The sequence below is a fragment of the Lynx canadensis genome, chromosome C1, assembly GCF_007474595.2.
Source record: "Lynx canadensis isolate LIC74 chromosome C1, mLynCan4.pri.v2, whole genome shotgun sequence".
NCBI lineage: Eukaryota > Metazoa > Chordata > Mammalia > Carnivora > Felidae > Lynx > Lynx canadensis.
The window spans coordinates 166423441-166451083 of record NC_044310.1 but is presented as its reverse complement, the minus strand read 5'-3'; the positions used below and the strand labels follow the sequence as shown (position 1 = coordinate 166451083).

The 27643-nt window shown below is 37.7% G+C and overlaps 1 protein-coding gene across 1 annotated transcript in view; it reads left to right on the top strand.

Annotated features, from left to right (window-relative positions):
• CCDC141 (coiled-coil domain containing 141) overlaps nucleotides 1–27311 on the top strand; it is a 204809-nt gene extending 177498 nt beyond the window's left edge. Inside the window, 7 exon segments of the mRNA XM_030326780.1 lie at nucleotides 1318–1458; nucleotides 2230–2424; nucleotides 3800–3983; nucleotides 6570–6682; nucleotides 10278–10394; nucleotides 23655–24508; nucleotides 26684–27311. Coding sequence (XP_030182640.1) covers nucleotides 1318–1458; nucleotides 2230–2424; nucleotides 3800–3983; nucleotides 6570–6682; nucleotides 10278–10394; nucleotides 23655–24508; nucleotides 26684–26951 — 1872 coding nt within the window. The 3' untranslated portion in view covers nucleotides 26952–27311.
• The last annotated feature ends 332 nt before the right edge of the window (nucleotides 27312–27643 follow it).

The window sequence follows — 27643 nt, the reverse complement described above, 5'->3', positions numbered from 1 at the left end:
AGATATATTTTTTTTATGCATTACAAGTCTAGAATCTGCATGTACACAGCTCTTATTCCCTTCCAAATAATTTATTTGCTGCCATTGAAAAGAATTTTAATATGCTTCTGACTTTTCTTATCATTGCTCAGATTTATCAACCATGACATTGTTCATTTTTTGCTGTTAAATGCTTCCATATAATCTAAGGAGGTTTATGTTTTCTCTGTACTTCCCCTTGCTGATAATATAAAGAACCTGTCAATATGTTTATCTTTCTTGAATATGGAGAAGGGCACAGAAAGTGGTGTGTTTAATGGAATGGGCTGCTAGAACTTTGGTCACTGGTAAAGGTGACCTGTGTGTTCTCCAGGCTGTCATGATGCATGCCCTAGTCTCAGTTCATAGCCCTATGCTTGGTTTATACACAGGTTAGCATTGCCATCAGTGGTGACACTGTCACTTTACTTTGGATTGGAAGGACATCTGAAGTTAGTGGCCTATACCTAATAAGGAACTCTCTTCTGGAAACTGCTCATGAAAAATAACTTTTTTAAACTGGATTTGGACAAATAAAGTACTTTTCCTACTAAATCTCATATTGGGTCTCCTCTTACATCTCACTATTGTCCTCAGTGCTCTGTATATCAACTCTTCATTGACCTCTTCAACAGGAACAGCTCGTTGGAGCCTCATAAATTCATACCTGATGGCCATAAGGGTGCCTTGGGGCACCTGGGTGTCTCAGTCAGTTAAGTGTCTGACTTCGGCTCAGGTCATGATCTCACTGTTGGGGAGTTCAAGCCTCGCACCAGGCTCTGTGCTAACAGTTCAGAGCCTGGAGTCTGTTTCAGATTCTGTGCCTCACCCTCTCTCTCTGCCACTCCCCTGCTTGTGCTCTCTCTCAAAAATAAACAAATAAACATTAAAAAAAAAAAGAGCCTCTGGAGGTAAAAGGATCTGGGGCAAATGCTAGCGCACTGAGAATAGAATGAATGGGGGCATTTGATGTCAAATCAATACAAATAAGAAAATTTGAGTTGTTGAAAATCTATGGTGTGTTAACAATTGTCATGTTTGGAGGCCAAAGGATATTCTATACTTATAAATCTAATTATAAATTACAAATCAAGAAGTACAAAGAACAATTTATGCTTACTTATATTTTGGGGATATGTTTAATTTCACATATACCAGACTTGTTTCCTATTGCAAAATCACTGAATACATTTTGAAGATTATCAATATCTTGAAGTGTTTAGACTTTTTATTTTTTACAAGTTAATATTAGTGTCCTCATTTTAAGGAAATCACCTCTTTCTTTTTACTGAACTACAGCTCAAAGAGTCATTCAAAGATATAAAAAAGAAATTCAACAATTTGAAGTTTAATTACACTAAGAAAAATGAAAAAGCTCGGAATCTGAAGGCTCTTAAATATCAAATTCAACAAGTTGATGTGTATGCTGAAAAAATACAGGTAAAGAGAAAGTGTGGGTGGTGCATTTGTGTGCGTGCGTGTGTGTGTGTGTGTGCATGTGCATGAACTACTACAGTTACTGCAAAACATTTTGCATTTTAATTCTAGATGCTTAACCTTTGGGCCTTTTTGTAGCATTGGGACTGAGAAGGTAGTTTTCTGCTTTTGTGACAATTGGGTTCCCATGTAAATTGTTTAAGTTAATTTATCTCTTGAGGCAGCTCTGGAATGGATTGTACCAAACTTATCCAGCCTCTCTGCTTCCATTCTTCCCCACAGCGCATGCACACACACACACACACACACACACGTGCACACGCACGTGCACACACACGCATGTCTACACCTTTTGTGCACCCCTTTTCCTTTCTTGCACCTGCCAATGTCAGGAACCTCCTCCACTGCTCCTAGAACCCCTGGCTAGATTATTTGAATACCTTTCCCAGGAAGCAGTGAGCTTATTGAAGACAATAAAATATTTTATTTTATGATCGTTGTCTTTTTTAATCATAGTATCATTCTCAAAATCTGGAATAGAACCTGGTACATAGTGAATTTTCTATATGATATTAATACTGGATCAATAAAATATGTGGAAGAAAACCCATTCTTTCCAAAATACATTCGTGATAATTATTATTTTAATATTATATAATGGAGAAAGCTGCAAAAATCTCTCCAAGTTTTTCTCTTATTATATAATCACTATCTAGCCTCATAAATAAAAATTGAGTGTTATTTTAAAAGCTGGGTGTTTTTTTTTTTGCACAGGCTTTGAAAATGAAAATGGGAAAAGTTGAGAATAAAACTTCTTATTCTCTCTTAAATTATCCAAATAATAAAGTGAATGTCCTTTTGGAAACCATGAAAGATTTGCAAAAACATGTGGATGAGTTTGAAAAAGTTGTGACAGATTACAAGATGAATTTGGACCTGACTGAACATCTCCAGGAAATGATAGAAGAGGTATCTTCTTGTTGTTGTAATGATATCCATATGTAATGTTGTTTTATAAAATTACTCTGCTACTTTAAAACAATGCTGCTTTAGACGTTATTGTCATGAAATCTATACATCTCCTCCTTTTCATGATTATTTTCCTAGGATAATTTCTTAAAGTAGAATTGCTAGACCAAAGGGAATGAATGTTACAAGGTTTTGATTGTATTGTCCAAATGTTCTTTGGAAACATTTTACTAATTTTCTCTTACCAGCAACATATAAGAGTTTCCCATTTCCACATGACCCCATCAACTCAAGATGTTTAACCATCATGGAATTATGTTCACTGCTTTTTAAAATACTCAAAATGACTTACTTATTTCACAGAATTTGAAAATGTTTAGAAAGAAATGTGATACTGGGATTTTTCAGGTAAAAAGATTGTTATTGGCGTTATTTTTGCTTTTGTCAAGAGGATAAATGGTAGAGTGCTCGTACACTGTACAAAATTTGGCAAGTTAAAATTATTATTTGCACACTTCATATTGAAGAAATTCCACACTTGAGGTTCTTTGAAGCCCATTATTCTGTGAGACAAAATGTGTCTCTCTTTACCACTGATGCAGCAGTGTTTAGATGTAACACCATGCTAAGGAGAATGAGGATGATCATTCTTCTCTATCTGATGTGTAGGTTTGCTGTAGCTCTCTGGCACGTATTTAAAGGCAGCTCTTAACAGAGTCATGTGCTTCTATTTCTTGCTCATCATAATTGCTCTGGCCTTGGTCAGACACATTCCTTCCATCACAGTTATTTAGTATTTTTTGTGAGAAACTGTCTCAGTTCTCCACTGTATTTTGAAAATATTACATGAGTATCTTCTATTAAAAAAAAGTCAAATGCTATTCTTTAGATGATACTTCCTTAATTGATAAACTAGATCTCATTCTTAAAAGAGAATTTATTTATTAGAGTGTTAGTCAGGCAATACTTTATCCATGTATTGTTAATTATTTCAGTCAATTAGACTAGATTTTGTATGTTTGGGCTTTTTTCTTTTCTTTTAGCTGAGATTTGAATTATTTTTAGTGCTATACACTTTTTTTACTGCATGTTCTTGTAAGTGTATAATGTTCTTAGGAATTCTATTTTAGGTAAATCTAAGAAGGCAGGAAAATCAAATGAACTTCTATACCTTTATTTTCTTAACTGACTCTAATACCCTAGTGCAAAAACATATGATCATATTTTGATATTTTCTTTATTATAACTTAGAAAGTTCAAACTAATGTGATTATAAAGTTTGAGGGATTTGAAATTTGATACTTCAGTGGTCAAAATGAAGAACTTTAGAAGGATGGTGTCTCCTTAATCTATACTTTATCCCATTTTAATTTAGTGTCACTTTTGGTATGAAGACGCAAGTGCCACAGTTGTAAGAGTTGGAAAATACTCTACAGAGTGCAAGACAAAGGAAGCTGTGGAAATTCTCCACCAGCAGTTCAATAAGTATATCATGCCCTCAGTGCCTCAGCAAGAAGAAAGGATTCAGGAGATCAGTGACCTAGCCCAGCGCTTATATGGTGAGGTCTTTTTAAAAATATCCAGCAATTTGCCATTGAACAAATCTATAGCCACCTAATCCAGCAGAAAGCAGAGCATGGCAGGCCTTCAGGGTCCTCACTGTAGCAACTACTTGGGGGAAGAGACTCAAGATAAGAGCCCATCTCTATAAAAGTAAGCAGGAGGGAAAATAGGAAGTAACTTCTGCCTGCAGGAGAGGAGGCCTTTGGATTTTCACTGTCTTGTGTAAACCCTCCTTCTCTGTGTTCTTTTCTCCCCTATTCCTGTCGCTCATCCCCAGGGTAATAAAACCAGAACAATGCTCTGCTTATTCCAGTGTATTTTATCCACTGTATTCTATTCAGTTTCCAAACACACTAACTACTCACAAAGACCAAGACAAGTTAAATCCCCCTCCCATTATTCATCATCCTGCATCCTGCTTTGTCTGCATTCCTGGCCCTTATCACCAACTGACAAATTGTATAGTTATTTGTCTATTGCCTGGCTTTTACACCAGACTGTAAGCTCCATGAGAGAAGGGATTTTGCCTGTTAGTTTACTGCTTTGTGGTATGTACTAAGTACTTCACAAATATTTGGTGAATAAATGAATCATTGAGTAAATACCTTGTATAAATAAATGAATGTCATGAATCTTCATCTGCTCAGTATGAAAGCTATGCAATTTTGAAAATTTTCATCAAGTAAGATGCTTTAGGAATATTATTTTAACTCTTACAGGCTACCCAAACATCACTGGACCCAGAATTTTAATGCAAATAAATTTATCTAAAAAAAATTTGAGTACCTATTATCTATGAAGAGGTGTGATTGATTTAAAGACAAATAAAACTTAGTTTCTTCATTTGAGAATCCACAACCTAGGCCTAGAAGTCATGTTATGGTTAATGCAGTAAGAAAGGTATGAAAAGTGAGTATTGGTTTGCTAGGGGTAACATCACAAGATACCATAGACTGGGCAGCTGAAACAACAGAAATTCATTTCCTCACAGTTCTGGAGGCTGGAAGTCCAAGATCACAAGGTTGAGGTGCTGACAGGATTGGTGTTGCCTGAGGCTTCTTTCCTTGGCTGGTGGCCGGCTGAGTTCTTGCTGCCTTTTCATACAGGCATTCCCCTGTGCACAGGCTCGCATTGGTGTCTCTCCCTCATCTTTTGTGGGAGGGATCCAGTCATATTGGATTAGGGCCCATCCTAATGGCCTCATTTTTACTTAATCACCTCTTGAAAGACCTTATCTCCAAAAGTGGTAACATTCTGAGATACTGGAGGTTGAGGCTTCAATTTACGAATTCTGGAGGAGACACAGTTCAGCTCATAACAACGTGAAATACAGCTTAGTCTAAGCCATGGAGTCTGTAATCCTGGTTTCAAATCCCTGCTCCTGCAATGATTGTCTGGGTAACCTGAGACTCTTTGAGTCTCAGTTTCGTCATTTGTAAAATGCGATAGAACCTAGAGAATCCAAGGAGAATTACATTAATGCGTATAAAGTGCTTAGCCATAACCTGTTAACAACAGGGATGAGCCTTAAAGACATAATGCTAAGTGAAAGAAGCCAAACACAAAAAGACAAATATTATATGATTCCGCTTACAGCAGGGACCCAGAGTAGTCGGATTTAAGAGATAGAAAGTAGAGTAGTGGTTACCAGGAGTTCGGGGCAGAGAGAAATGGAAGCTGTTTTTTAATGGGTACAGAGTTTCAGTTTGGGAAGATGAAAAAGTTGTGGAGACGGATAGCGGTGATGGCTGCACAACAATGAGAATGTATTCAATGCCACTGTACTGCACACTTAAAAATGGTTGAAATGGTAAATGAATGAATGAATGAATAAGTAAGTAAGTAAATAAATAAATAAATAAATAAATAAATAAATAAATAAATAAATTACAACGTTTAGCCATAGTCAAACAATGAACACTCACTACATGGTAGCTATTTTTATTGTTATTCAGGTAGAGAGAAAAAAAATCTAGGCGGGCAAAGATTAACAACATTTCAGAGATTATGCTATTTGAAGTAGATCTTGAAGAGTACATAGGGTTTTGACAGCAGAGAGTGGGGGAAGGGTATTCTTGGTATAGGAAAGAATACTCTGGCTATGGGGATTCGCAGGGGGAGAGTTGCTGGTTCAGTTTGACCAGAACTAAGTGTGTGAGGGAACTAGGGTGGCATACGTTTGGGAGAAGCACCTTGAAACTATATTATGGAGGGCTTTGAATCCATGAATAAAGAATGATTGAATGTTCAAAAACAGGAGAAAATGGATTGGAGTGGAGCTTTAAGAATATTAACAAAGCAACATGGTTTAGGCTACATGAAAGTGATGTGGTACAGCAGATTTGTAACCATTTTCCTAGGGTACCTGTTTTTCATGCCTTCATTCATTTATTTATCTATTCAACAAGTATTTATTAAGCACTTACTATCTACCAGCCTTTACACCAGACACTGGGGAAATGAATTAACACCCTAGCAGAGTTTGTTTGTTTGTTTGTTTGTTTTCTGTTAAGGATTTGACTTCAAAAAATAGTTGTTTTGTTTTGTTTTGTTTTTTGTCTTTTGTCCCTTCTCCTCACCAGGTTTTGAAGAAGGGCAGAAATATGCTGAGAAAATAGTGGCAAAACACAAAGAGGTTCTTGAATCTATCACTGAATTATGCGTCTCTCTCACAGAGCTTGAAGAAAAGCTGAAGGTAATTTCTTCTTCCCAGAGTATGTATTTTCAAGTGATATAAATAAAAATGTGTTGATAAGTGTCTTCTGGTCCAAAGATGTTCTAATGGAAATTCTCAAGGGACATAATGTGCACATTTGTTTCACAGCTTTCTAACATAATTATCTGGGTGTTTCTGATAATTAATTCTGTTTCTTTTCCATCACTGCAGAGAAAAATATTGCTGGGAATGAGGGCTAAACACAATTAAGGTGTCTCATTTACATTTTCATGGATCACATCCTAAAGGATAAATGTATGCCATTAAAATCAAAGTAAAGTCTGTATTAAGTAGCCTTATACTTTCATTCCCAGATAATAAATGTAAGGGTTCTTTTTCCTTCCAAATTGTGGCCCCGGAGAAAATAAAACTAAATCTTCACGTATTAGATTCATTGAACATTTAGCTTCATGGAAGTATTGAACTAATCATTAGCATCTTTCATGAAGTAATAAGCTGATGGAATAAAAAATAGAAAATATGTTGATGTCTAATCCCTAGGCAAAAATCCAGTTATGAGAGAGAAATGCATATATTGTTTTGTCTGTATTTTATGAAAACTAGCTTCATTAGTACTATTTTAACAACTGGCTGAAAGAACTAGTTACTTAAGATGTAGAGAATGACAAGGTAATTAAGAGCACAAGCCGTAGAGTAAAATACAGCTGCCTCAGAATACCAATTCTCCAAATAACTGGATTTGTGATTTGGGGCAAGTTACTTCATCTCTTTGAGTCTCAGTTTCTTGATCTATAAAATGGAGGAAATAGGGGATCCTAATCACAGAGTAACCCTGAGGATTGAATGTGAAGACACCCATGGTTATTGTGATTATTGTTGACATGGAGACATAATGGTGCTCTTGCAGTTTAGAGCAGAATTCTATTTCTAGCAACCTTTTTTTTTTTTCTGTATGAATTTCCACATCATAAATTTGAGTACTCAGTCCATCCAGAATAGTTTGCTTATCTTTTAACTGACCAAATTATCTTTTTTCTTTAAGAAACAGATTTTCAACTTTTTTCTTTTTTTTTTTTTTTTACCATTTAATTAACACTGCAGTGAACATCTTCTTGCAAAAAAGATTTTTTTTTTCTCTTGTATTGTTACCTACACATAAGCTCTCCAGGGCAGATTTGGGTGAATGAGTACAAAATTGTTAATGTTCCTAATATACATATGTTAAATTAAATTCCACAAATATTTTAGAATTTTAATGCCATCAATAATGTATGAATGTGCCATGGGTCTTATATTATCTTTTTAAACAATGATCATTTCCTCCCCACCTCCATCCAACCCTCCGAGGATCTGTTTCTTCTCTTGACTTCCAGGACACAGCTTGAAAACTGCTACTTCCCCTGACTCTTTGCTCTTTACTATCTACAACATCCCTCCCATTTCTGTTGTACTTCTTCAAGTGAGGTCCACTTAATAACATTTACTCTCTCAAAGTGATATTCCTTTCTGCTTTCACCTTCATGGCCATTCTTTCTGAAAGCTCTACCCACTCCCTCTCCTCACTTCCTCATTTCCCATTCTTGTTACACCCCTGTAATCAGGATTGCACCCTCTTTTTCTTATTCCCAACCCATCACTTGGATTCCCTTTTGCACTAGTCAGGAGCATCCTGATTATACACTCCAGCTGGATTACCCTTCCTAATGCTAATGTCATTTTTACACTCAAAACACTTGACTACAAATTCTTCATTGCTTACTATATAAAGTTTAAACTCAAGGCCTTCCGATATTCCAAGGCTGTCTTTCCAAATCAGTGTGCTTCTATACTCATCGTAGGCCCCTGTCTCACTGGTCTGCTACCCCACATTTCTGAGTTTTCTCCTCCTAAACCTTCCTGTACATGACCTTCTCTCTCTGCTTATCTAAATTTTACTATCTCTCAAAGCCAAACCTAAATGCTGCCTCCTCCACAGTTCCTTCGTGGTCTGGGTCCCTGCCTCTCTGATTCCCCCATTCTTTCCTACTGTGATCATCACATATAACTACCATTAGTACCCCAAACCATTTACTCCATTACACCTGAAGAAACCCTATGACTCTGTTCAGCTTAGGGTCCCACACATTTAACACTATTCTTTGCCTGAAGCTTGTTCTCCAGAAAGAGTTGTGGCATTTGTAGTAAAAACTCAAAGGATACAGAGAAGAAGAATCATTCAATACATAGCTCAAAAAGATGTGATTTGGGTGGGTATAAAAGTGAGGAAGAGCCTCTCTGGCAAGAGACAGGGGCATCAGCAAGGCTCTTACCAGTTACAGCCTGAACAAAAGCTTGTCAAAGAATGCTTACTAACGGTTTACATATGTTTGCATGAAAGCATAAACATCTAGTTTTTATGTTTTTAAGGTTGGTGCTATGGCTCTTTTGTAGGGGTTATTAAAAATAGGCCCAGAAATCCCTATCAAGGCTAAAATAGTGATAATAATCCTTTCTATTTGGATAGCAATTTGAGATTTACAAAGTCTTTTCATATATATTACTTCGATTTGCAAATAATCTTGTGATGGTAGTAAAGCAAATGTTGTTTTCCTTGTTTTAGAGGTGAAGTTCAAAGAATGTAAAAGTGCTTTGCCCGGGGCCTCACCATCAGTAGTGGAGGTTCTGGAATTAGATACAATTCAAACTCTAGCATTCTTTCCACAACAACCACCATTTTGGAATTAGATGTCAAGTGTGTACCAAAGCAGAGTAACTTAACCAATAGCATAAACCAGCTTAAGTTTTAGAGTTAGACTAAAAGTTGAGTCTCCCCAGTAAGCATCTCCCCAAATTCTCTGAGTCCATATAGCACGTTGAGCACATTGAGGAACATGCTATTTCTTTAAGGCCCATCTGACCATGGGCCTGATCATGTTTCAGGTGGAATAGGGAATGTTCTGGTGCAGTATAATTAATCATCCTAAATGTGGTGTACCTGAGGCTCCTTTTACCTTTCCAAAGTCTTCTCAGCCCCCACAGGGGTTCCCCGGCAGCTTGCAAACACCTATACTTCCATGACTAAAACAGCCCTATGAGCTACAGGAGCAAAATATCATCATCCACATGAAGCATCCTTTGTTCTCAATTGTTTTTTCTTTAACATACTCAGTGATATCTCCTTCCTCTCTTCCTGAGTCTCCCAAATATTTGCTTATGTAAAATCTCTGGATTTCCTCTTTGCTCTCCACCAGAACCTTCAGACATTTCTTCCTCCTCACCACTCCCCCAGACTTTCCTGATGGCTTAGACTGCCATGCACAATGTTTTTTTTCCTCTGGAGAACGCTCCCTGTAGGTGCATCCTATTAGAGCAATGACTTTGTTCCTGCTGGGCTTTTGAACCACCAGTTTTTACTGGCAATGAACTTGATCAAAGAAGTGAGGTAGGAGGGGAGCTGGAAACTTCACAAGATAATTTTGTAAGTCACATCCTGGGCTGGGCATAGTCACTCTCCTGTAGAATACATTTGCTGAAAGGTTGCAAGTGGCCTATGTTTTCTTCCAAGTGGTTGTTGTGTAGCACTGTGCCTCCAACTTTCCTGGCCCAGACTCTGACTAACCATCTCTTTGTACAGCAGGGAGACATTTTAAAAATGAATCTGAATTTGGAAGATCTCCATGATGACTTCGTTGACCTGCTAAAAGAACCAGCAAGAAATAAGCAGACACTATTCAATGAAGAAAGAAATAAGGTAATGAAAACCATGTAGTCTCAGTTTTGCATTTTGAGATTAGAATCCCTTTTCATTGAAAAAAAAAAAGTGAATTAAAGCCTTCTTATCTATCTGAATCAAATCTTTCAATGTGATTGCCCTCATCCTGTACCTCCTTTCTACCCTTTACTTAGTGCTTCTCCCACCTGTTATTTCCCTCTGAGCACTTCCTATTGAATACTGGGACCATAGTAGTTCACAGTGGTATTGGGATAGCCGTTTAGTCACCATACTGTCACTTCAAACCACTCTTTTTTTAAGTTTATTTATTTATTTTGAGAGAGAGAACACTCGTGTGAGTGTGAGTGGGGGAGGGGAAGACAGAGAGGGAGAGAAAAGAGAATCCCAAGCAGGCTCCACACTGTCAGCATGGAGCCCGATGCAGGACTCAAACCCATGAACTGTGAGATCATGACCTGAGCCAAAATCAAGAGTCGGACTCTTAACAGACTGAGCCACCCAAGAGCCCCCCAAACCACTTCTGTCACACCACCAAGCTATGATTTTGTTGTTTTACATTACCCACTAGAAAACCATAATACCTGAAATTAACTTTTTTAAAACTGCATGTATGTATGTATGTATTTCGGGGGACGGGAGGGTAGAGAGAGAAGGAGACAAAGGATCTGAAGTGGGCTCTGTGCTAACAGCAGAGAGCCCGATGCGGGGGTGGAACTCACTGTGAGATCATGACCTGAGCTGAAGTCAGATGCTTAACCAACTGAGCCACCCGGGTGCCCAAAATTAGCTTGTATCTTGTTCCCACAGAAGTTACCTCTAAGATGATATTTCCATGTACATATACTAAAACATAGAACCCAACTGAAATATAAATACTAAAGTACAAAAATGTTTAAATTACTTTAAAATTTATGTATTACAGATAAATTGAGCATGTAGCAAAAACTGCAAACATTCACAAAATGCAAATATTTTATGATTTCAAAAGCACTATTTAAATCACATCATTATGCAATTTTTGGTATAAGTTGCTCACTCTTTATTCATAGCTGCTGGACTATAATTAGCTCTTGTCTTTTTGCTTTGCCAGTTTTGCTTCCAATGTTCCTCTCTCTCCCAAGGAACTGAAGGAACAAACAGAGTCAACATTATTCTCAACTGTCCCCAAATTAATAAAGTATACTTCTTGTGATATGAGAGTTTAAAATAAATATCTCCCCACTTGTTGTAGTTATCTCATGGAAAAAGATTTATCTTTTCTTAAAGTCATTACCATTCTTAGATCTTCTATATAGGTCGTGTTCCATAGGTTCAATCTTTGTCAAGGTCTAGTGCAATTATACAACCTCCAGGCAGCAAGTGTCATTACGCAAACTGACTTTGTTGTTGGATGGCCTTGAAGCACTTAAACCCTGATTCCACCCTGAGGCAAAGGAAAGCTGCCAAACCTTGATGACTTTGTTAAACCTTAGTCTTATGTCTAATGATCTTTGGTTATTGTGATTGGTCTAAATCAGGTCTTCTCAATCTCAGCACTGTTGACATTTTGGCCCAGAGAATTCTTTGCTATGGAGAGCTGTCCTGTGCATTACAGGATATATAGCAACATTCCTGGCCTCTATCAACTAGATGCCAGTGGCACGCCTCCCCCACCCACCCAGTTGTCACAACTAAAAAATGTCCATGGACATTGCCAAATGTTCCCTGGGGAGCAAAATCACCCTCAATTGAGACCAAGTGGTTGAAATAAAAAAAGAATAACACTAAATGCATCAATGTTCATTCTTTCTTCCTTCCTTTCTTTCCTCTTATTCTCAAGTTAGTTAACATACAGTGTAGTCTTGGCTTTAGGAGTAGAATCCAGTGATTTATCACTTACATATGACAGCCAGTGCTCATTCCAACAAGTGCCCTCCTTAATGCCCAGCGCCCATTTAGCCACTTCCCCCCACCCATCTCCCCTCCAGCAACCCTCAGTGTGTTCTCTGTATTTATAGTTTGCCTCCCTTTCTGTTTTTTATCTTATTTTTCCTTCTCTTCCTCTATGATCATCTATTAAGTTTCTCAAATTCCACACCTGAGCAAAATCATATGATACCTGTCTTTCTCTGACTTATTCCACTTAGCAAAATATCCTCCAGTTGCAAAATATCCTCCAATGGCAAAGTTTCATTCTTTTTCATTGCCAAGTAACATTCCATTGTGTGTGTGTATGTATGTAATATATACATACCACATTTTCTTAATCCATTCATCAGTTAATGGACATTTGGGCTTTTCCATAATTTGGCTATTGTTGAAAGTGCTGCCATAAACATTGGGGTGCATGTACACATGCCCCTTCAAAATGGCATTTTTGTATCCTTGTGATAACTTCCTAGTAGTACAATTGCTGTGTTTTAAGGTACTTCTATTTTTAATTTTTTGAGGAGCCTCCACACTATTTTCCAGACTGGCTGCACCAGCTTGCATTCCCACCAACAGTGCAATAGGGTTCCCCTTTCTCCACATCCAACATCTGTTGTTTCCTGAGTTAATTTTAGCCACTCTGACCAGTGTGAGGTGGTATCTCATTGTGGTTTTGATTTGTATGTCCCGGATGGTGAGCAATGTTGAGCATCTTTTCATGTGTCTGTTGGCCATCTGGCTGTCTTCTTTGGAAAAATGTCTATTCATGTCTTCTGCCCATTTCTACTGGATTATTCATTTTGGGTGTTGAGTTTGGTAAGTTCTTTATAGATTTTGGACAACCCTTTATTGGATATGTCATTTGCAAATATCTTCTCCCATTCCACCAGTTGCCTTTTGGTTTTGTTGATTGTTTCCTTTGCTGTGCCATAGCTTATTACCTTGAAGAGGTCCCAACAGTTCATTTTTTGCTTTTATTTCTCTTGCCTTTAGAGATATGTCAAGTAAGAAGTTTCTGCAACCCAGGTCAAAGAGGTTGCTGCCTATTTTCTCCTATAGGATCTTGATGGTTTCCTGTCTCACATTTAGGTCTTTCATCCATTTTGAATTTATTTTTGTTCATCACATCTTTTTTTTATTAACAAAAAAGTTTAATGTTTATTTTTGAGAGAGCCAGACACAGTACAAGTAGAGGAAGAGCAGAGAGAGAGGGAGATACAGAATTTGAAACAGGCTCTCGGCTCTAAGCTGTCAGCACAGAGCCCAAAGTAGGGCTTGAACTCACAAATCACAAGATCATGACCTGAGCCGAAATCAGACACTTAACTGACTGAGCCACCCGGGCACCACTGTGCATCCCATCTTCTTAACTAAGTTTCTAAGAGATACTAAATTCCTCTTATCTTTTAAATTCTGCACATTTGTCTGCACTGCCAACCAACCCACATTTATTAAGACTTAAAGTGAAGGTTATTGCTACCAAAGCAAGCAATTTATTGCTTTGCTTTTAATTCATTTATTTTATTGCTTTTATTTATTTTTCTTAGAAGAAAAATTAAATGAACAGATGGTTTTAAATAAAAAATCAAGTTTATTTTCATTGAGAAATTGGTTTTATTTTAATATAAATTAAAAGGTGATAGATCATCTGTTATTTAGTATAAAAGTGAAGGAAAAAAACAGGGATATCCACACTCACCACTGTTATTTAACAAGTACTGGAAGTCCTAGCCTCAGCAATCATACAACAAAAAGAAATGAAAGGTATTCAAATCAGCAAGGAAGAAGTAAAACTTTCACTATTTCCAGATGACATGATACTCTATATAGCAAACCCAAAAGAGTCTACCAAAAAATTACTAGAATTCATAATGAATTCAGTAAAGTTGTAGGATACAAAATCAACACACAAAAATCTGCTGCATTTCTATACACCAATAATGAAGCAGCAGAAATAGAAATTAAGGAATCAATCCCATTTACAATTGCACCAAAAACAATTTGGTTAGGAATAAACCTTACTAAAGAGGTAAAAGACCTATACTCTCAAAACTATAAAACACTGATGAAAGAAATGGAAAATGATACAAAGAAATGGAAAGATATTCTGTGCTCAAAGATTGGAAGAATAAATATTGTTAAAGTTTTACAATAGCCAAATAGTCAAAGCAACTTTGCAAAAGGAAAGCAAAGCTGGAGGCATCACAATTCCAGACTTCAAGTTATATTACCGAAGTGTAGCGGTTCAAAACAGTACATTACTGGCACAAAAAAAGACACACAGGTCAATAGTACAGCATTGAGGACCCAGAAATGAACCCACAAGTATATAGTCAATTAATCTTCAACAAAGCAGGAAAGAATATCCAGTGAGAAAAAATACAGTCTCTTCAACAAATGGTGTTGGTAAAACTGGAGAGCAACATGTAGAAGAATGAAACTAGACCACTTTCTTACACCATACACAAAAATAAATTTGAAATGTAATACATGAAGACATAAACATCCTAGAGGAGAATATGCAGTAACCTCTTTGACATCGGCTATAGCAACTTCTTTCTAGACATGTCTCCTGAGGCAAGTAAAAAAAGCAAAAATAAACTATTGGGACTTCATCAAAATAAAAAACTTCTACACAGTGAGGGAAACAATCAACAAAACTAAAAGACAGCCAACAGAATGGGAGAAGCTATTTGCAAATGACATACCTGTTGAAGGGTTTGTATCCAAAATCTATAAAGAACTTACCAAACTCAACACCCCCAAAAACAAATAATCCAGTTAAGAATTGGGCAGAAGACATGACAAGGCATTTTCAAAAGGCATACAAATGGCCAGCAGACACATGAAAAGATGCTCAACATCACCAGTCATCAGGGAAATACAAATCAAAACTATAATGACATATCACCTCACACCTGTCAGAATGGCTAAACACAACAGAAGATACCTGTGTTAGTGAAGATGTGGAGAAAGAGGAACCCTCTTACACTATTGGTGGGAATACAAACTGGTGCAGCAACTCTGGAAACAGTATGGAGCTTCCTCAGAAAGTCAAAAATAGAACTACCCTACAATCCAACAATTGTACTACTAAGTATTTACTCAAACTATACAAAAATACTAATTCAAAGGGATACATGCACCTCAATGTTTATAGCAGCATTATCTACAATAGCCAAATTATTAAAACAGCCCAAATGTCCATCAACTGATGAATGGATAAAGAAGATGTGGTGTGTCCATACACACACACACACACAATGGAATATTATTCAGCCATAAAAAATAATGAAATCATACCATTTGCAAGGACATGGATGGAACAAGAGGGTATTATACTAAGTGAAATAAGTTATTCAGAGAAAGACAGACACCATATGATTTTACTCATGTGGAATTTAAGGAACAAAACAAATGAGCAAAGGAAAAAAAGAGAGGCAAACCAAGAAACTGACTCTTAACTACAGAGAACAAACAAACTAATGATTACCAGAGGGGAGGGGAATGGGTTAAATAGGTAATGGGGATTAAGGAGAGCATTTGTTGTGATGAGGACCAGGTATTGTATGGAACTGTTGAATCACTATATTTTATACTTAAAACTAATATTACATTATATGTTAACTAACTGGAATTTAAATAAAAACTTAAAAAAGTAAAAAGAACAATTCTACCAGACTATTACAAGAATATACTCATCACAGGATTTTCTCTTGGTGATAATAAAGTGCTTCTCATTTTTCTAACCCCAAAATGCAGCAGGTGGAATTAGGCAATTTAGTAAATGCAGTGCCCATTGCACTGCTAACAGATTAGAGATAGTGTCTTCCCTCCAAGGTGAGCACCAAAGCCAAATCCATAGTAATATTTGAAAACTCCTAAGGTTAAACAGACACCCAGAATATTAAGAGACTCCCCCAAAACCACAGAACTATTCAGTAGAGGATGCAGGCTTACAATGCCCACATTTAGAGTTATAGAATTCAAGTGCTACAAGGGATTTAACAATCATCTGATCAAATCTCATTTTATAGTTGAGGAAACTGAGACTAAAAGAGATAAAATATTTTGCCCTCCAAGAATCATAGAAAGTAGTGTCGGCCTTGGGCAGGCAGTGCCATTCTCCTGAGTTTCAGACACGTTAACTTTTCCCGTAAGACCGAAAGTGAGCTCTAAGGAACGGCTCTGTGTAAATAAGCTGCTTTGTAATGACACTGCAGATTCCCCTGCCAACCTGTTCCCTCGCTCTTCCCCTTCATCTGTTTACATGATGACTAATAAAGCAATAGCATGGAAGTACTTTTTTTTGGTATTAATAAGGACTTTTAATTCTATGAGATAGATCTATAAGTTAAGGGTTTTCCTGGGCCACAAAGGAAATCATAGCCAAGGAAATGATGTTGCCAGTTTAAGACTCAGGTATATTAGTTAATTCTCATAGGTTAAAGATACTGCCAACAAAAGCAGGGAATTTGGGAGCCTACTCTGAACCGAGCTCATTTAAACCACATACTTAAATAGAATCATTCATTTTTGCAGGGAAGTAAAAGAATTCAATCCTGTATGACTCAGAGTCAGGGACACATGGGCAGTGAAGGCATCAATCCCCACTGCACAATGGTGTTCTGTGGTTGCACCCCAAGAAGAGCAAGTAATATAAAACAAATTTATGTTTTCAAAGTTCTTCTCAATATACATACATTATCTCAGAGTCTAGTTTGGAGATAACATATCATAGAAATGACAATTTAAAAATTTAAGAACCAGTTACTTAACTTTCCCCACAGTCTTAGAACCAGACTAATATGGGAGAACAGTTGCTCAGATGGAAGAGATCATAAGACCCACAGGTTAATGGATACTGTCTCACCTCACGGAGAAAGTTGTCTGGATTCACCTGCTTGAATAAAGTACATAACTGCAAAAAAGAAAAAAAAATGGCACATAGTGTTAATGCTTGCTTAATTACAGGTGGCAACATCAAAAATATCTATTGTAAGTACTTTTTATCATTTGCCTTATAATTTATTATTTTTATAAATTCAAGTTTAGTTGACACACAATGTTGTATTAGTTTCAGGTATGTAACATAGTTATTTGACAGGTCTATACCTTATGCTATGTTCACCACAGCTGTAGCTACCATCGGTCACCACACAGTGCTATTACGACACCGTTGGTCATATTCCCTATGCTGTACCTTTTATCCTCATAACGTAGCTGGAAGTGTGTACTTCTCATTCCCTTTCACCCATTTTGTCCATCCCCCTCTGGCAACCATTAGTTTGTTCTCAGTATTTGAGTCTGTTTCTGCTTGTAGTTTGTTTATTCATTTGTTTTATTTTTCAGATTCCACATACAAGTAAAGTGCTGTGGTATTTTTCTTTCTCTGACTTATTTCACTTAGCATAAATACCCTGTAGGTCTGTCCAAATGTCCCAATAGCAAGATCTCATTTTTTATGACTGAGTAATATTCCATTGTGTGTATATGTGTGTGTATGTGTATATCTATATCTATCTATATCTGTATCTGTATCTATATCATCACATCTTCTTTATCAATTCATCTATTGACAGACACATTCATATCCTGGCTTTTGTAAATAATGTTTTAGGGGTACCTGGGTGGCTCAGGTGGTTAAGCATCCAACTCTTGATCAGCTCAGGTCATGATCTCATGGTTTGGAAGTTTAAGCCCTGCATCAGGCTCCACACTGAAAATGCCAGCCTGCTGGGGATGAGATATACTCTCTCTCTCTCTCTCTCTCTCTCTCTCTCTCTCTCTCTCTCTCCCTCTCCCCTTCTTTCCCTCTCTTCACTCCCCACATGCTCTATCTCCCAAAATAAATAAATAAACATTTGTTTGTTGAAGTTTTTTTTTTTTTATTTTTCATATTTTGTGAGAGAGAGAGCACAAGCAGGGGAGGGGCAGAGAGAGAGGGAGACAGAATCTGAAGCAGGCTCCAGGCTCTGAGCTGTCAGCACAGAGCCCGACACGGGGCCTGAACTCACGAGCAGTGAGATCATGACCTGAGCTGAAGTCGGAAGCCCAACCGACTGAGCCACCCAGGTGCCCCCAATAAATAAACATTTTAAAAAAATAATGGTGTTTCAATAAACATAGGGATGTATAATCTTTTCAAACTAGTATTTTTATTTTCTTTGCGTAAATACCCAGTAGTGGAATTATTGGATCATATGGTATTTCTATTTTTAATTTTTTGAGGAAACTCCATACTGTTTTCCATAGTAACTGTACCAGTTTATATTCCCACCAACATTGCATGAGGGTTCCTTTTTCTCCACATCCTCACCAAAACCTATTATATTTTGTCTTTTTTATTCAAGCCATTCTGAAAGGTGTAAGGTGATATCTCACTGTTGTTTTAATTTGCTTTCATCATGGAAGTCCTTTTATACCAAACAATCAGTGGAGTACTCTTATCAAACTGGGTGAGGACAGCCCTGTGCCCTCTTCTAATCCTGATCACCTGGTAGGTGGCAAAGGCGTTCTTAAGACATTTGCTTTGGAAAAAAATGGGAAAGGGACAAAGTGTTCTTCACCATCTTTCTGTTCTCATCTCTTTTATTTTGTCTACCCCAAGTGTGCAATGCTACCAACTCACCCCTTGGCTGCCCAAAGCCCCTTCCAAAAGCCTTCCCCAGAAATGTCTTTCATAGAGAAGTCCTGTGTTCAAGATCATTCTTTCTCTACTTCCTATTTACCTTCATTAAATCTTATTTATACCAGGATAAGAGTATTGTGGGACTATTTGGAAAGGTAAAGTCTTCTGATGTTCCCTTAAATTTACCATATAGATGGCTCCCCACTGTGTGTACTTTGAGAATTTGTGCTACACCCTTACTTCAAGGGATGTAGAATATTATTATATTCTCTATTCCAAACACTCACTTTGTTTGCCTACATGGCAATGGTTGTAAATCCAAGTGGTTATGGCTATCAGTGGAAATGAAAGTTTAGAAATCGTGACAGATATAAGAACTGAGGCCACAGATTTAGGATTAATTAAAAGTTAATTGATCATTAGACATGAAAGTGGGTGAGATCTTTGAGGGGAAAAGTATAAAGAGAAGATTAGAGAACTTAAGATCACACACTATCCATATAATTAGAAGGTTGGGGAAGAAAAAGGAATCAACAAAAAGACAAACAGCAGCCAAGGATATAAGAGAAACAAGTTGAGAGTGAGCAGTGTTGTGGTGAATTAGATCAGCTTCCCAGCCATTCTGCCAGAACTTATTAAATTGATGCAAATGTGCTCTGTCTGGAAATACCCCTTTCTGGAAACACACACACACACACACACACACACACACACACACACACACTTTTTCCCTCTACTAATAGTAAAAATGATTTCATGGTGGGGAAATGTTAAAAAAAATAGTATATGTGAATGTTTGAAAAACATTTTCATAAAGGAAACTGGTAGACCCAGAAAACTGTAACTCAATGAGATTTAAATAGGTGAAGGGGATTAGCAGCACACTTAATTGTGATGAGCACTGAGTAATATATAGAATTGTTGAATCACTTATTGTACACCTGAAACTAATAGAACACTATATGTTAATTATACTTGAGTTTTAGAAATTAATTAATAAAAGAAGTTTTGTAAAATTCATAATGACTTAAAAATGAAAAGCTTATTTGCCTTTGAGAATAAAGGCAAAAATGCCAAGAGCCTACATGGATTGACTCAGAAAAACTTATATTAAATTCACCTTATTTTGCTTTTGCTTTGTGAGATGACTATTTAATGGATAATTCTAGATTAGTGTCATAAGCAAATTTATTCTGACTTCAAAAGTCATTTGATAAACATATTTATGATCTCTTTCTTAAGGTAAGTGTAAGTACGTGAACTGAATAAGAGTTTGATTAGATTATAATTGTTCCAAGAATGTTAGGTAGTTCAACAGTGTCAACCTGGAAGATAGTTTGCCTTGCTTTGGGGAGACATCTGACTTTGTTTTAAACTCTGCAGTGTTCAACATTTTTATCAATGGCATTAATAGAAGAGGTAGAAAATTTTGGCTGATTAAAAACTCAGTATGAATTGGGGCACCTGGGTGGCTCAGTCGGTTAAATGTCCAACTTCGGCTCAGGTCATGATCTCATGGAGTTAGAGCCCCGCATTGGCTCTGTGCTGACAGCTCAGAGCCTGGAGTCTGCTTCAGATTCTGTGTCTCCTTCTCTCTCTGCTCCTCCCCGACTCATGCTCTGTCTCTCTCTGTCTCTCTCTCAAAAATAAATAAATATTTAAAAAATTTTTAAAAACTCAGTATGAATAGCCACATATGGTTCTTATAAAAACACAAAAAGAACTAACATAATCACTTTAATAAAAATATATCACATAGATCAAGGAGATGTTGGTTCCATTGATTAGTTCCCATCTGGAAAGTAGATAAATCCTGGAAATAAACATATTTAGGGGAAACAGTAATAAGTTGAAATGTTTCTGGAAAAGATTTCAGAACATTCTCTCTTATTGTCAGTAGAAATTATCTGCTAGTGTTATTTGCTGTGGAAAGTATTTTTCTACCTTAGGAATTGTAGGGAATAAAAAAATAATAGTCTTGGATTCCCTTCTGAGTTTGACACCACTGAAAGAGAGTCACGGGAGTCAGGAATCAATAACTAGTAAAAGCAGGATTAGAGAATATGGCTTGGACTTTTCTAGTGGGTTTCCCAAAACTTTATCTCTGATTTAGATAGACTTGCCTACCTAAACGCTTGGGTGCACAGCTAGACAACCAGAGGCTTTCTGTACAGGGGCTTTTCATAGTTTAAATCTAACATGAATACACACATTTGGTAGAAGACAGATCCACAGGAGAGGCCTCAAAAAGTCAGAACTGAGCATGCTCAGTCTAAACCTGCAGTTAAGTAAGTCATTTCCTCCCCAAGCAGGAGGGAAGAGTGAGAAGACTAGCCTGGACTTTTATTCAAGTTTTTCTCCTAAGCCTGTTGCAAATTTTCAGACAATTCTTAAACATTACTCTTCTCTAGAGAGACACACATTACCCAAAGAAGGCATTAAGAAGTTGCATGGCCATGGATGACCCTCAAATCAACAAATGCCTAGTAGGAGTGGGGCTTCCCAGAAGGTGACCTTGATGATAAAAGTTCTAGAGGCAAGGCAGAAGAAGACTGGAGGTTTTAGTAGAAGAAAGAGATTGACAGACTGCGAGATCAATTTTCCAAATAGTCAAAGAGCAGTTAAAAAAAGAGAGAAATTGGACATCTTTGTCGCTCCAGGAGGCCGGTTCAGATCCGTTGTTGGATACTGAGTGAAGGCATATCTTTGCTAAATATAGGAAGAGATTCTTAACACAAGTAAAGCATAAACTTCTATTCAAAGAAAAAACTCTTTCAGGAAAAGTGTTCAAACATAGGCTACCAGAATGTCATAGAGAAGTTGCCTATACTGAACAGGAAGTTGGACCAAAGTCCCTATGAAAAGGAAAATAAATGCAGAGCTAAGCCAATGTAGGAAAATCAAAAGAAGGAGGGGCATTTCCTACTGGATATGTGTTTATTTAGTTTTTGGGTTTTTTTAATGAGAAGGACTTTAAAAAACTTCTGGCTTTGGGGCGCCTAGGTGGCTTAGTTGGGTAAGCATCTGACTCTTGATTTCAGCTCAGGTCATGATATCACTGTTCGTGAATTTGAGCCCTGCAATGCGCTCTGTGCTGACTACAGGAAGCCTGCTTGGGATTCTCTCTCTCTCCTACTCTCTGCCCCTCCCCTGCTCATGCTCTCTCTCTCTCTCAAAATAAATAAATAAACTTAAAAAAATAACAAAAATAAAAATTCTGGCTTTTAGGCCCAGAGTTTAAACTTCTACTAAACGGCTGAAGGAAACCACTTTCTCAAAACCTATGCTTATACTTTCTCTGAGGATAAGTCATGTCTCTGGGGTAGTCGAAGGAACACTGTTTTTACTTCTAATCTTCAACATGAAAACACATTTATGTCTCAAAAATTATTTATAAAGTGAATGAGCTAAAATGAAGAACACAAAGTCAAGGCAAGACATAACTTTCTTATGTGCAAGCAGTGGCAATGGAAAAATCTCAGTAATTTTTAAGTAAAAATGCACCCAAAAAGAGGAAAGGCAAAGAAGAAGTAGATATAAAACAACAGGCTGAGATAGATGAGATCCCCTTCAGCGTCAATGCTCTTTTGAGTTTGTGCCAGAAAGGATGGATATTTGAGCCTCTTTTTTAAAGCAGACATGGACATGGATTAGTGGGGAGAAATACTAGATCAGTGTAAGCAGGAGGTGATGTACTGCTGTTCACAGTCTCCTAGCATGACCTGCCCTCCACATGGCATGGAAAGATAAGTGGCAGGCACTCCTCTTTTGTATCTTGTGTTCTCTTGTGAAGGACCGTAACCTGTGATTGTTCCATTAATATCTACCTCCCCCACTGGGCTATTATCTCCCTGAGGGCAGAGACTGTATTTACTTTTACTCATTTCATCTCACCAATGCCTAACATGGCACCTAGTATGAAATAAGTGCTCAGTAGATATTTTGCAACAGGAGAATAAAAATAAGGCGCTTAAGAAAATAAAACCAGTCATTAAAAGTGACTTTATATGGCCTAGAATTGTCAAATTCATACTGACAGAAAGTAGAAGTGGTTGGGGGGATGGGAGAATGGATAGTTCAGTGTTTAATGGGTAAAGAGTTTCAGTTTGGGAAGATGAAAAAGTTCTGGAGCTGGATGATGGATGGTTGCACCAATGTGAGTGTACTTAATACCATTGAACCGTGCACTTAGAAGTGGTTAAAATGGTAAATTTCATGTTATATATTTTACCATAATAATAATAATAATAATAACAATAATAATAATAATAAAGGATGGCTTTCCTAAGGAAAAAAAGAGGGGTTATTCTTAGGAGGGTCTGAGGGATCACCTAACAAGGGAGCCTCTGATGTTTAGGAGCTACGTGTTCACATGGAATGTAGACAAAACAAAGCAGAATTTGCCGGTGGAATAAGGTTCCTCAGATCATGATTTGAAAGACATTCATCTGATTCAACCCCTTCATTAGAGATGAAAACTAGGGCTTTCTCTCCTCTCTTTCATAAGGTCTATCACATTTCATTCAGAGACTAGAGGTCAGTTTACCCATTTCTTAGTCATGGGATGGGACTGTGCCCAGTTTAAACAGACAGATGGTTTCAAGTTCAGTAACGCTTGTGTCAGGGCCCCGAGCTCTAATTCACTGTAGCTTTTCTTAGGTTGTCTGTCTGAAGTTGAGTTTGTGACTTGGAAAAAAACTCAATGACTAACTCAAAGCTTTGGCTTTTCTGTGTTGAAGGAGAAGGCGCAGGTAGAAGATATTTTGACTGTCAATGGAACAGGAGAGGGTCAGCTCCCACAGCACCTCACGCAGCTGCTCTCTGACAAAGAGGATGCTGTCCAAGGCCATCTCCTTCCTCCAGACATGCTTTCGGGAGAAGAATATGAGTGTGTCTCACCTGATGACATCTCCTTGCCTCCACTCCCGGAAAGCCCTGATTCCCCCCTTGCCCCTGCTGACATGGAAGTGGAGGGGCGGTCTAGCCCTCCCCGCAGCCTTCCCATGAGCAACTACAGGATGCAGACAGGGGCCAGCTGTCCAGGGGAGGCCCAGGAATCTGGCATCCCACCACCTGCTGCTTTTGCTGATGCTTACAATGATAAGAGAGAAACATTTTCAAGTCATTTTGAGAGGCCCTCTCCCCAGTTCAAAGCTGAAGTCCCATTAACCTCCCAAGGAATTTTGGAAAAAAGTACTGCCTTCTGCAAAATCAGTGCTAAACATCCAGAGAGCATGCTGAGTGAAGTGCATGAGAGAGCTTTACAGCAGCACCCTCAGGCTCAGGGAAGTTTGCTAGAAACATGGGAGAAAGTGCATGCTGATAACAATGTCACTAAAACCCAAGACAGGCTGCATGCTTCCCAGGATGCATTCTCAGGCCTTGGGTTTCCATCAGGCTCCAGCCAGGCCTATCAGAGGCAAACGGTCCCCCAAGAGGAGATTAAATGTACATCAGCAAAGAACACCGTGGTCAGCCTCGCTGGCCAGGCACCTAATTTCTCCAGGCATCAGTCTAATGTAACTGTCATGGAAGGTTCTCCAGTGACTTTGGAAGTTGAAGTGACAGGATTTCCAGAGCCTACACTGACATGGTGGGTAGCTTACAATGACAAGTCATAAACAAACACATTGAATGACTGAGCAAATCATTCTGTGTGCACTAACTGAAAGGTTTAGGGACAGATGATTAATATTCTGCAACACTGCAAATCTGCATGATTCAGCCTCACACCGGCCCCCAACTCTGACTGTAGTCCCAGCATGGCTAAAACCCCCTAGAAAGAAAAGTAACCACATAAAATAATAGTTGACTAACTCCAAAAGCACTGCAACTTAGCTGTGTTCTTTTTTGTTTGCTTTTGTTTTCTGGTATTAGTTTAACATTCCACATTTCTGAAGACTATGGGTTGAAATTCTTTCCCCTTGTTTATGTCTACAAAAGCATGACATTTTCTTAGTCTAACATCCCATATTCGATTCAAAAACATACGAATGTGGGTTTTTCTGTTTTCCTTCATTTGCCTATTTCATCTTTTCCCTCTTCCCAACAGAGTCACACACCACTTTTGTGATATTTGTTTGTTTCACTAAGATTTCTTTCCATAAATTTCTTCAGTGTGAGAGATGGAATAAAAATATTTCTTTCATAGTTGCTCCCGGTGACAGGTAATAAACCCATTTTTGAAAGGTGGTGTAATAACTGAGCTGTAAACAATAGGATTTCCCTCTGGAGACATCATTATTTTTTAGTGTGTTTGTTTTAATAGAGAGTAAACTGCAGAATACAGGGTTTGAATCACTGTTGTTTTAAAAAGTAGTTCTCACTTTCTCAACACGTGGGTTACTTCTAAACATTTAGAAATTTTTTTATCTTTGAAAAACAAAATTAATTTTTGTTCTTAAGTAGATTTATCTGAGGACAAAGTTACAAATAGGTGAGACTGAATTCATACTCATCAACTAAGATAAGTAAGGTAACATTTACTTATCATAATATTTCGGTAGACATTAACAGTTCCGATGACTGTGTGTGCCCATTGACGATACTTGAAGTGTGAGGTGGTTATCTGAAGAATCTATGGGAAAACTTTGGTTCCTCAGATCATTAAAAGAAACTGCACTTATGCTACACTGCAGCTGTTTGTGCTTCTGTTTTATTTTGTTGTTTTTACAATTGCATGTTTTTGACAGATGAGGAATTTCATATTTATGAATTTGAAAGATATTTAATTCATTATTAAATATCAGTTCACCCCAAAGAAAATGTCGTCTGCAGTGTTTCTTGGTTTTGTCCACACAACAAATAACTTAGTTAGTATTTCTTGAAGAACTATTGCAATATTGTGAAAAGATACCTTGCTTTTGGATTTACAATTAAGTTTTGCTCAATTAACAACTGGCAAAGTCTTGGAATCATACATGCTTAGGACACTCATAAAAATGCAAAGTTATCACTTAGGCAATGGGAACAGAAAATGACTCAGGTTTGTCACCACTTCTTAGGTGAAGGAACATGGGTGTAAATAAATAGAAAAGAATCTAGAATATACAAAATAAATTATTTGCTTTCTAAAAAGAGGCAGCTGCTTGTGTTCATAGGAAACTTTTCAAAACATGTCATTAACAGTAATAATCCAATTACATAAATGCCTTTCATAATTAGAAATCATTTTCTTCTAATGAAATTAATTCATGGAAATTAAATGAGTTCATTTCATCAGGAAATGCTGTATAAGTGCCTTTCTCTAAAACAGCATATTGATACTCTGACATGGATCTTGTGGGGTCCATGAATACGATGGGATGGATGAGTCTTGCTCCAACATAGATTCCCAGAAGTCACAGGATGCTGTTCCATAGCAGCTAAAAGAATGACACAGCCCAAAGAGAGGTGTGCCATTTCACACTCTAGGTGATTGTTGCTCTAAGCAAATGGTGGCCCTGTGCGGCCAGATGGTCTGGGGTTTTTCAAAGAGTAGTTGGATATCTGGATTTTTATCTGCAATATTCCAATTGTTAAATGTTGTTGAAAAATTCAATTTTTTAAAAACACGGTCTGACTCAATCACACACTTCTCTGGCCACAAGTCGCCAACCTCTGCTTGAAGGATGAACAGCCCCATTGGAATTTGTGGCAGCTGCAAAGTTCCTGCTAATACTAGAGACTATTGCCAGTGGTAATGGGTTTGTTTGCAATGGTTTTTAGATCTTGGAAATGATGTGAATATACAGTGATCCTAACTTTAAAAACTGACTCTCTGCTTCAGGTACAAGAAGGGCCAGAAATTGTCTGCAGATGGGCACTTACAGGTTTTACACAAGGAGACAAGACATTCGGTGTTCATTCCGAAGGCATGCGAGGCAGACGCAGGCCTCTATGTGGCTCGGGCCCAAAACTCTAATGGCATTCTCTCTTCCAATGTCATCCTCCACGTGACAGGTAACCACAGGCCGCCAATCACAAGAATAAACTGGATAACGCTGTGTGTCGTCTATATTAGTGTGTCCCTAATGTACTGGGTACTCACACAGTAACTGTGGGGTTAGCACTCCTGGATGTCATTCTCATGAGCCTAAAGAACAATGCTATGGTTGTTTATTTTCCTGTATCTCACACAGAACATCCTCCATGAAGTGTACCCCCATTCTGGTCATGTTGTTTGTTCAGCTAATCCCACTGCTCAGTGAAATAATCACATTTTCTTTAGTGTTTTAGTATATTTAAAGACGTTGGTAAATTATTAGCAGTGGATAAGCATACATTTTTGTATTCTAGAGAGATGTGTTCAAGACAAAAGCACAGTAAAATACACTATGTTTATTCCCTCCCAGTTTAAGAGCATGTATATTAAGGTTCACTTCAGTAGAAAGATGTGAGTTAAATTTCAAATTCAATTGTTTGACAATTTTTTTAAGTTTATTTATTTTTTTTTAATTTTTTTTCAACGTTTATTTATTTTTGGGACAGAGAGAGACAGAGCATGAACGGGGGAGGGGCAGAGAGAGAGGGAGACACAGAATCGGAAACAGGCTCCAGGCTCTGAGCCATCAGCCCAGAGCCTGACACGGGGCTCGAACTCATGGACCGCGAGATCGTGACCTGGCTGAAGTCGGACGCTTAACTGACTGCGCCACCCAGGCGCCCCAAGTTTATTTATTTTTAAAGAGAGAGAGAGGGAGAGCAGGGAGGGGCAGAGAGAGAGGTGGAGAAAGAGAGAGAATCCCAA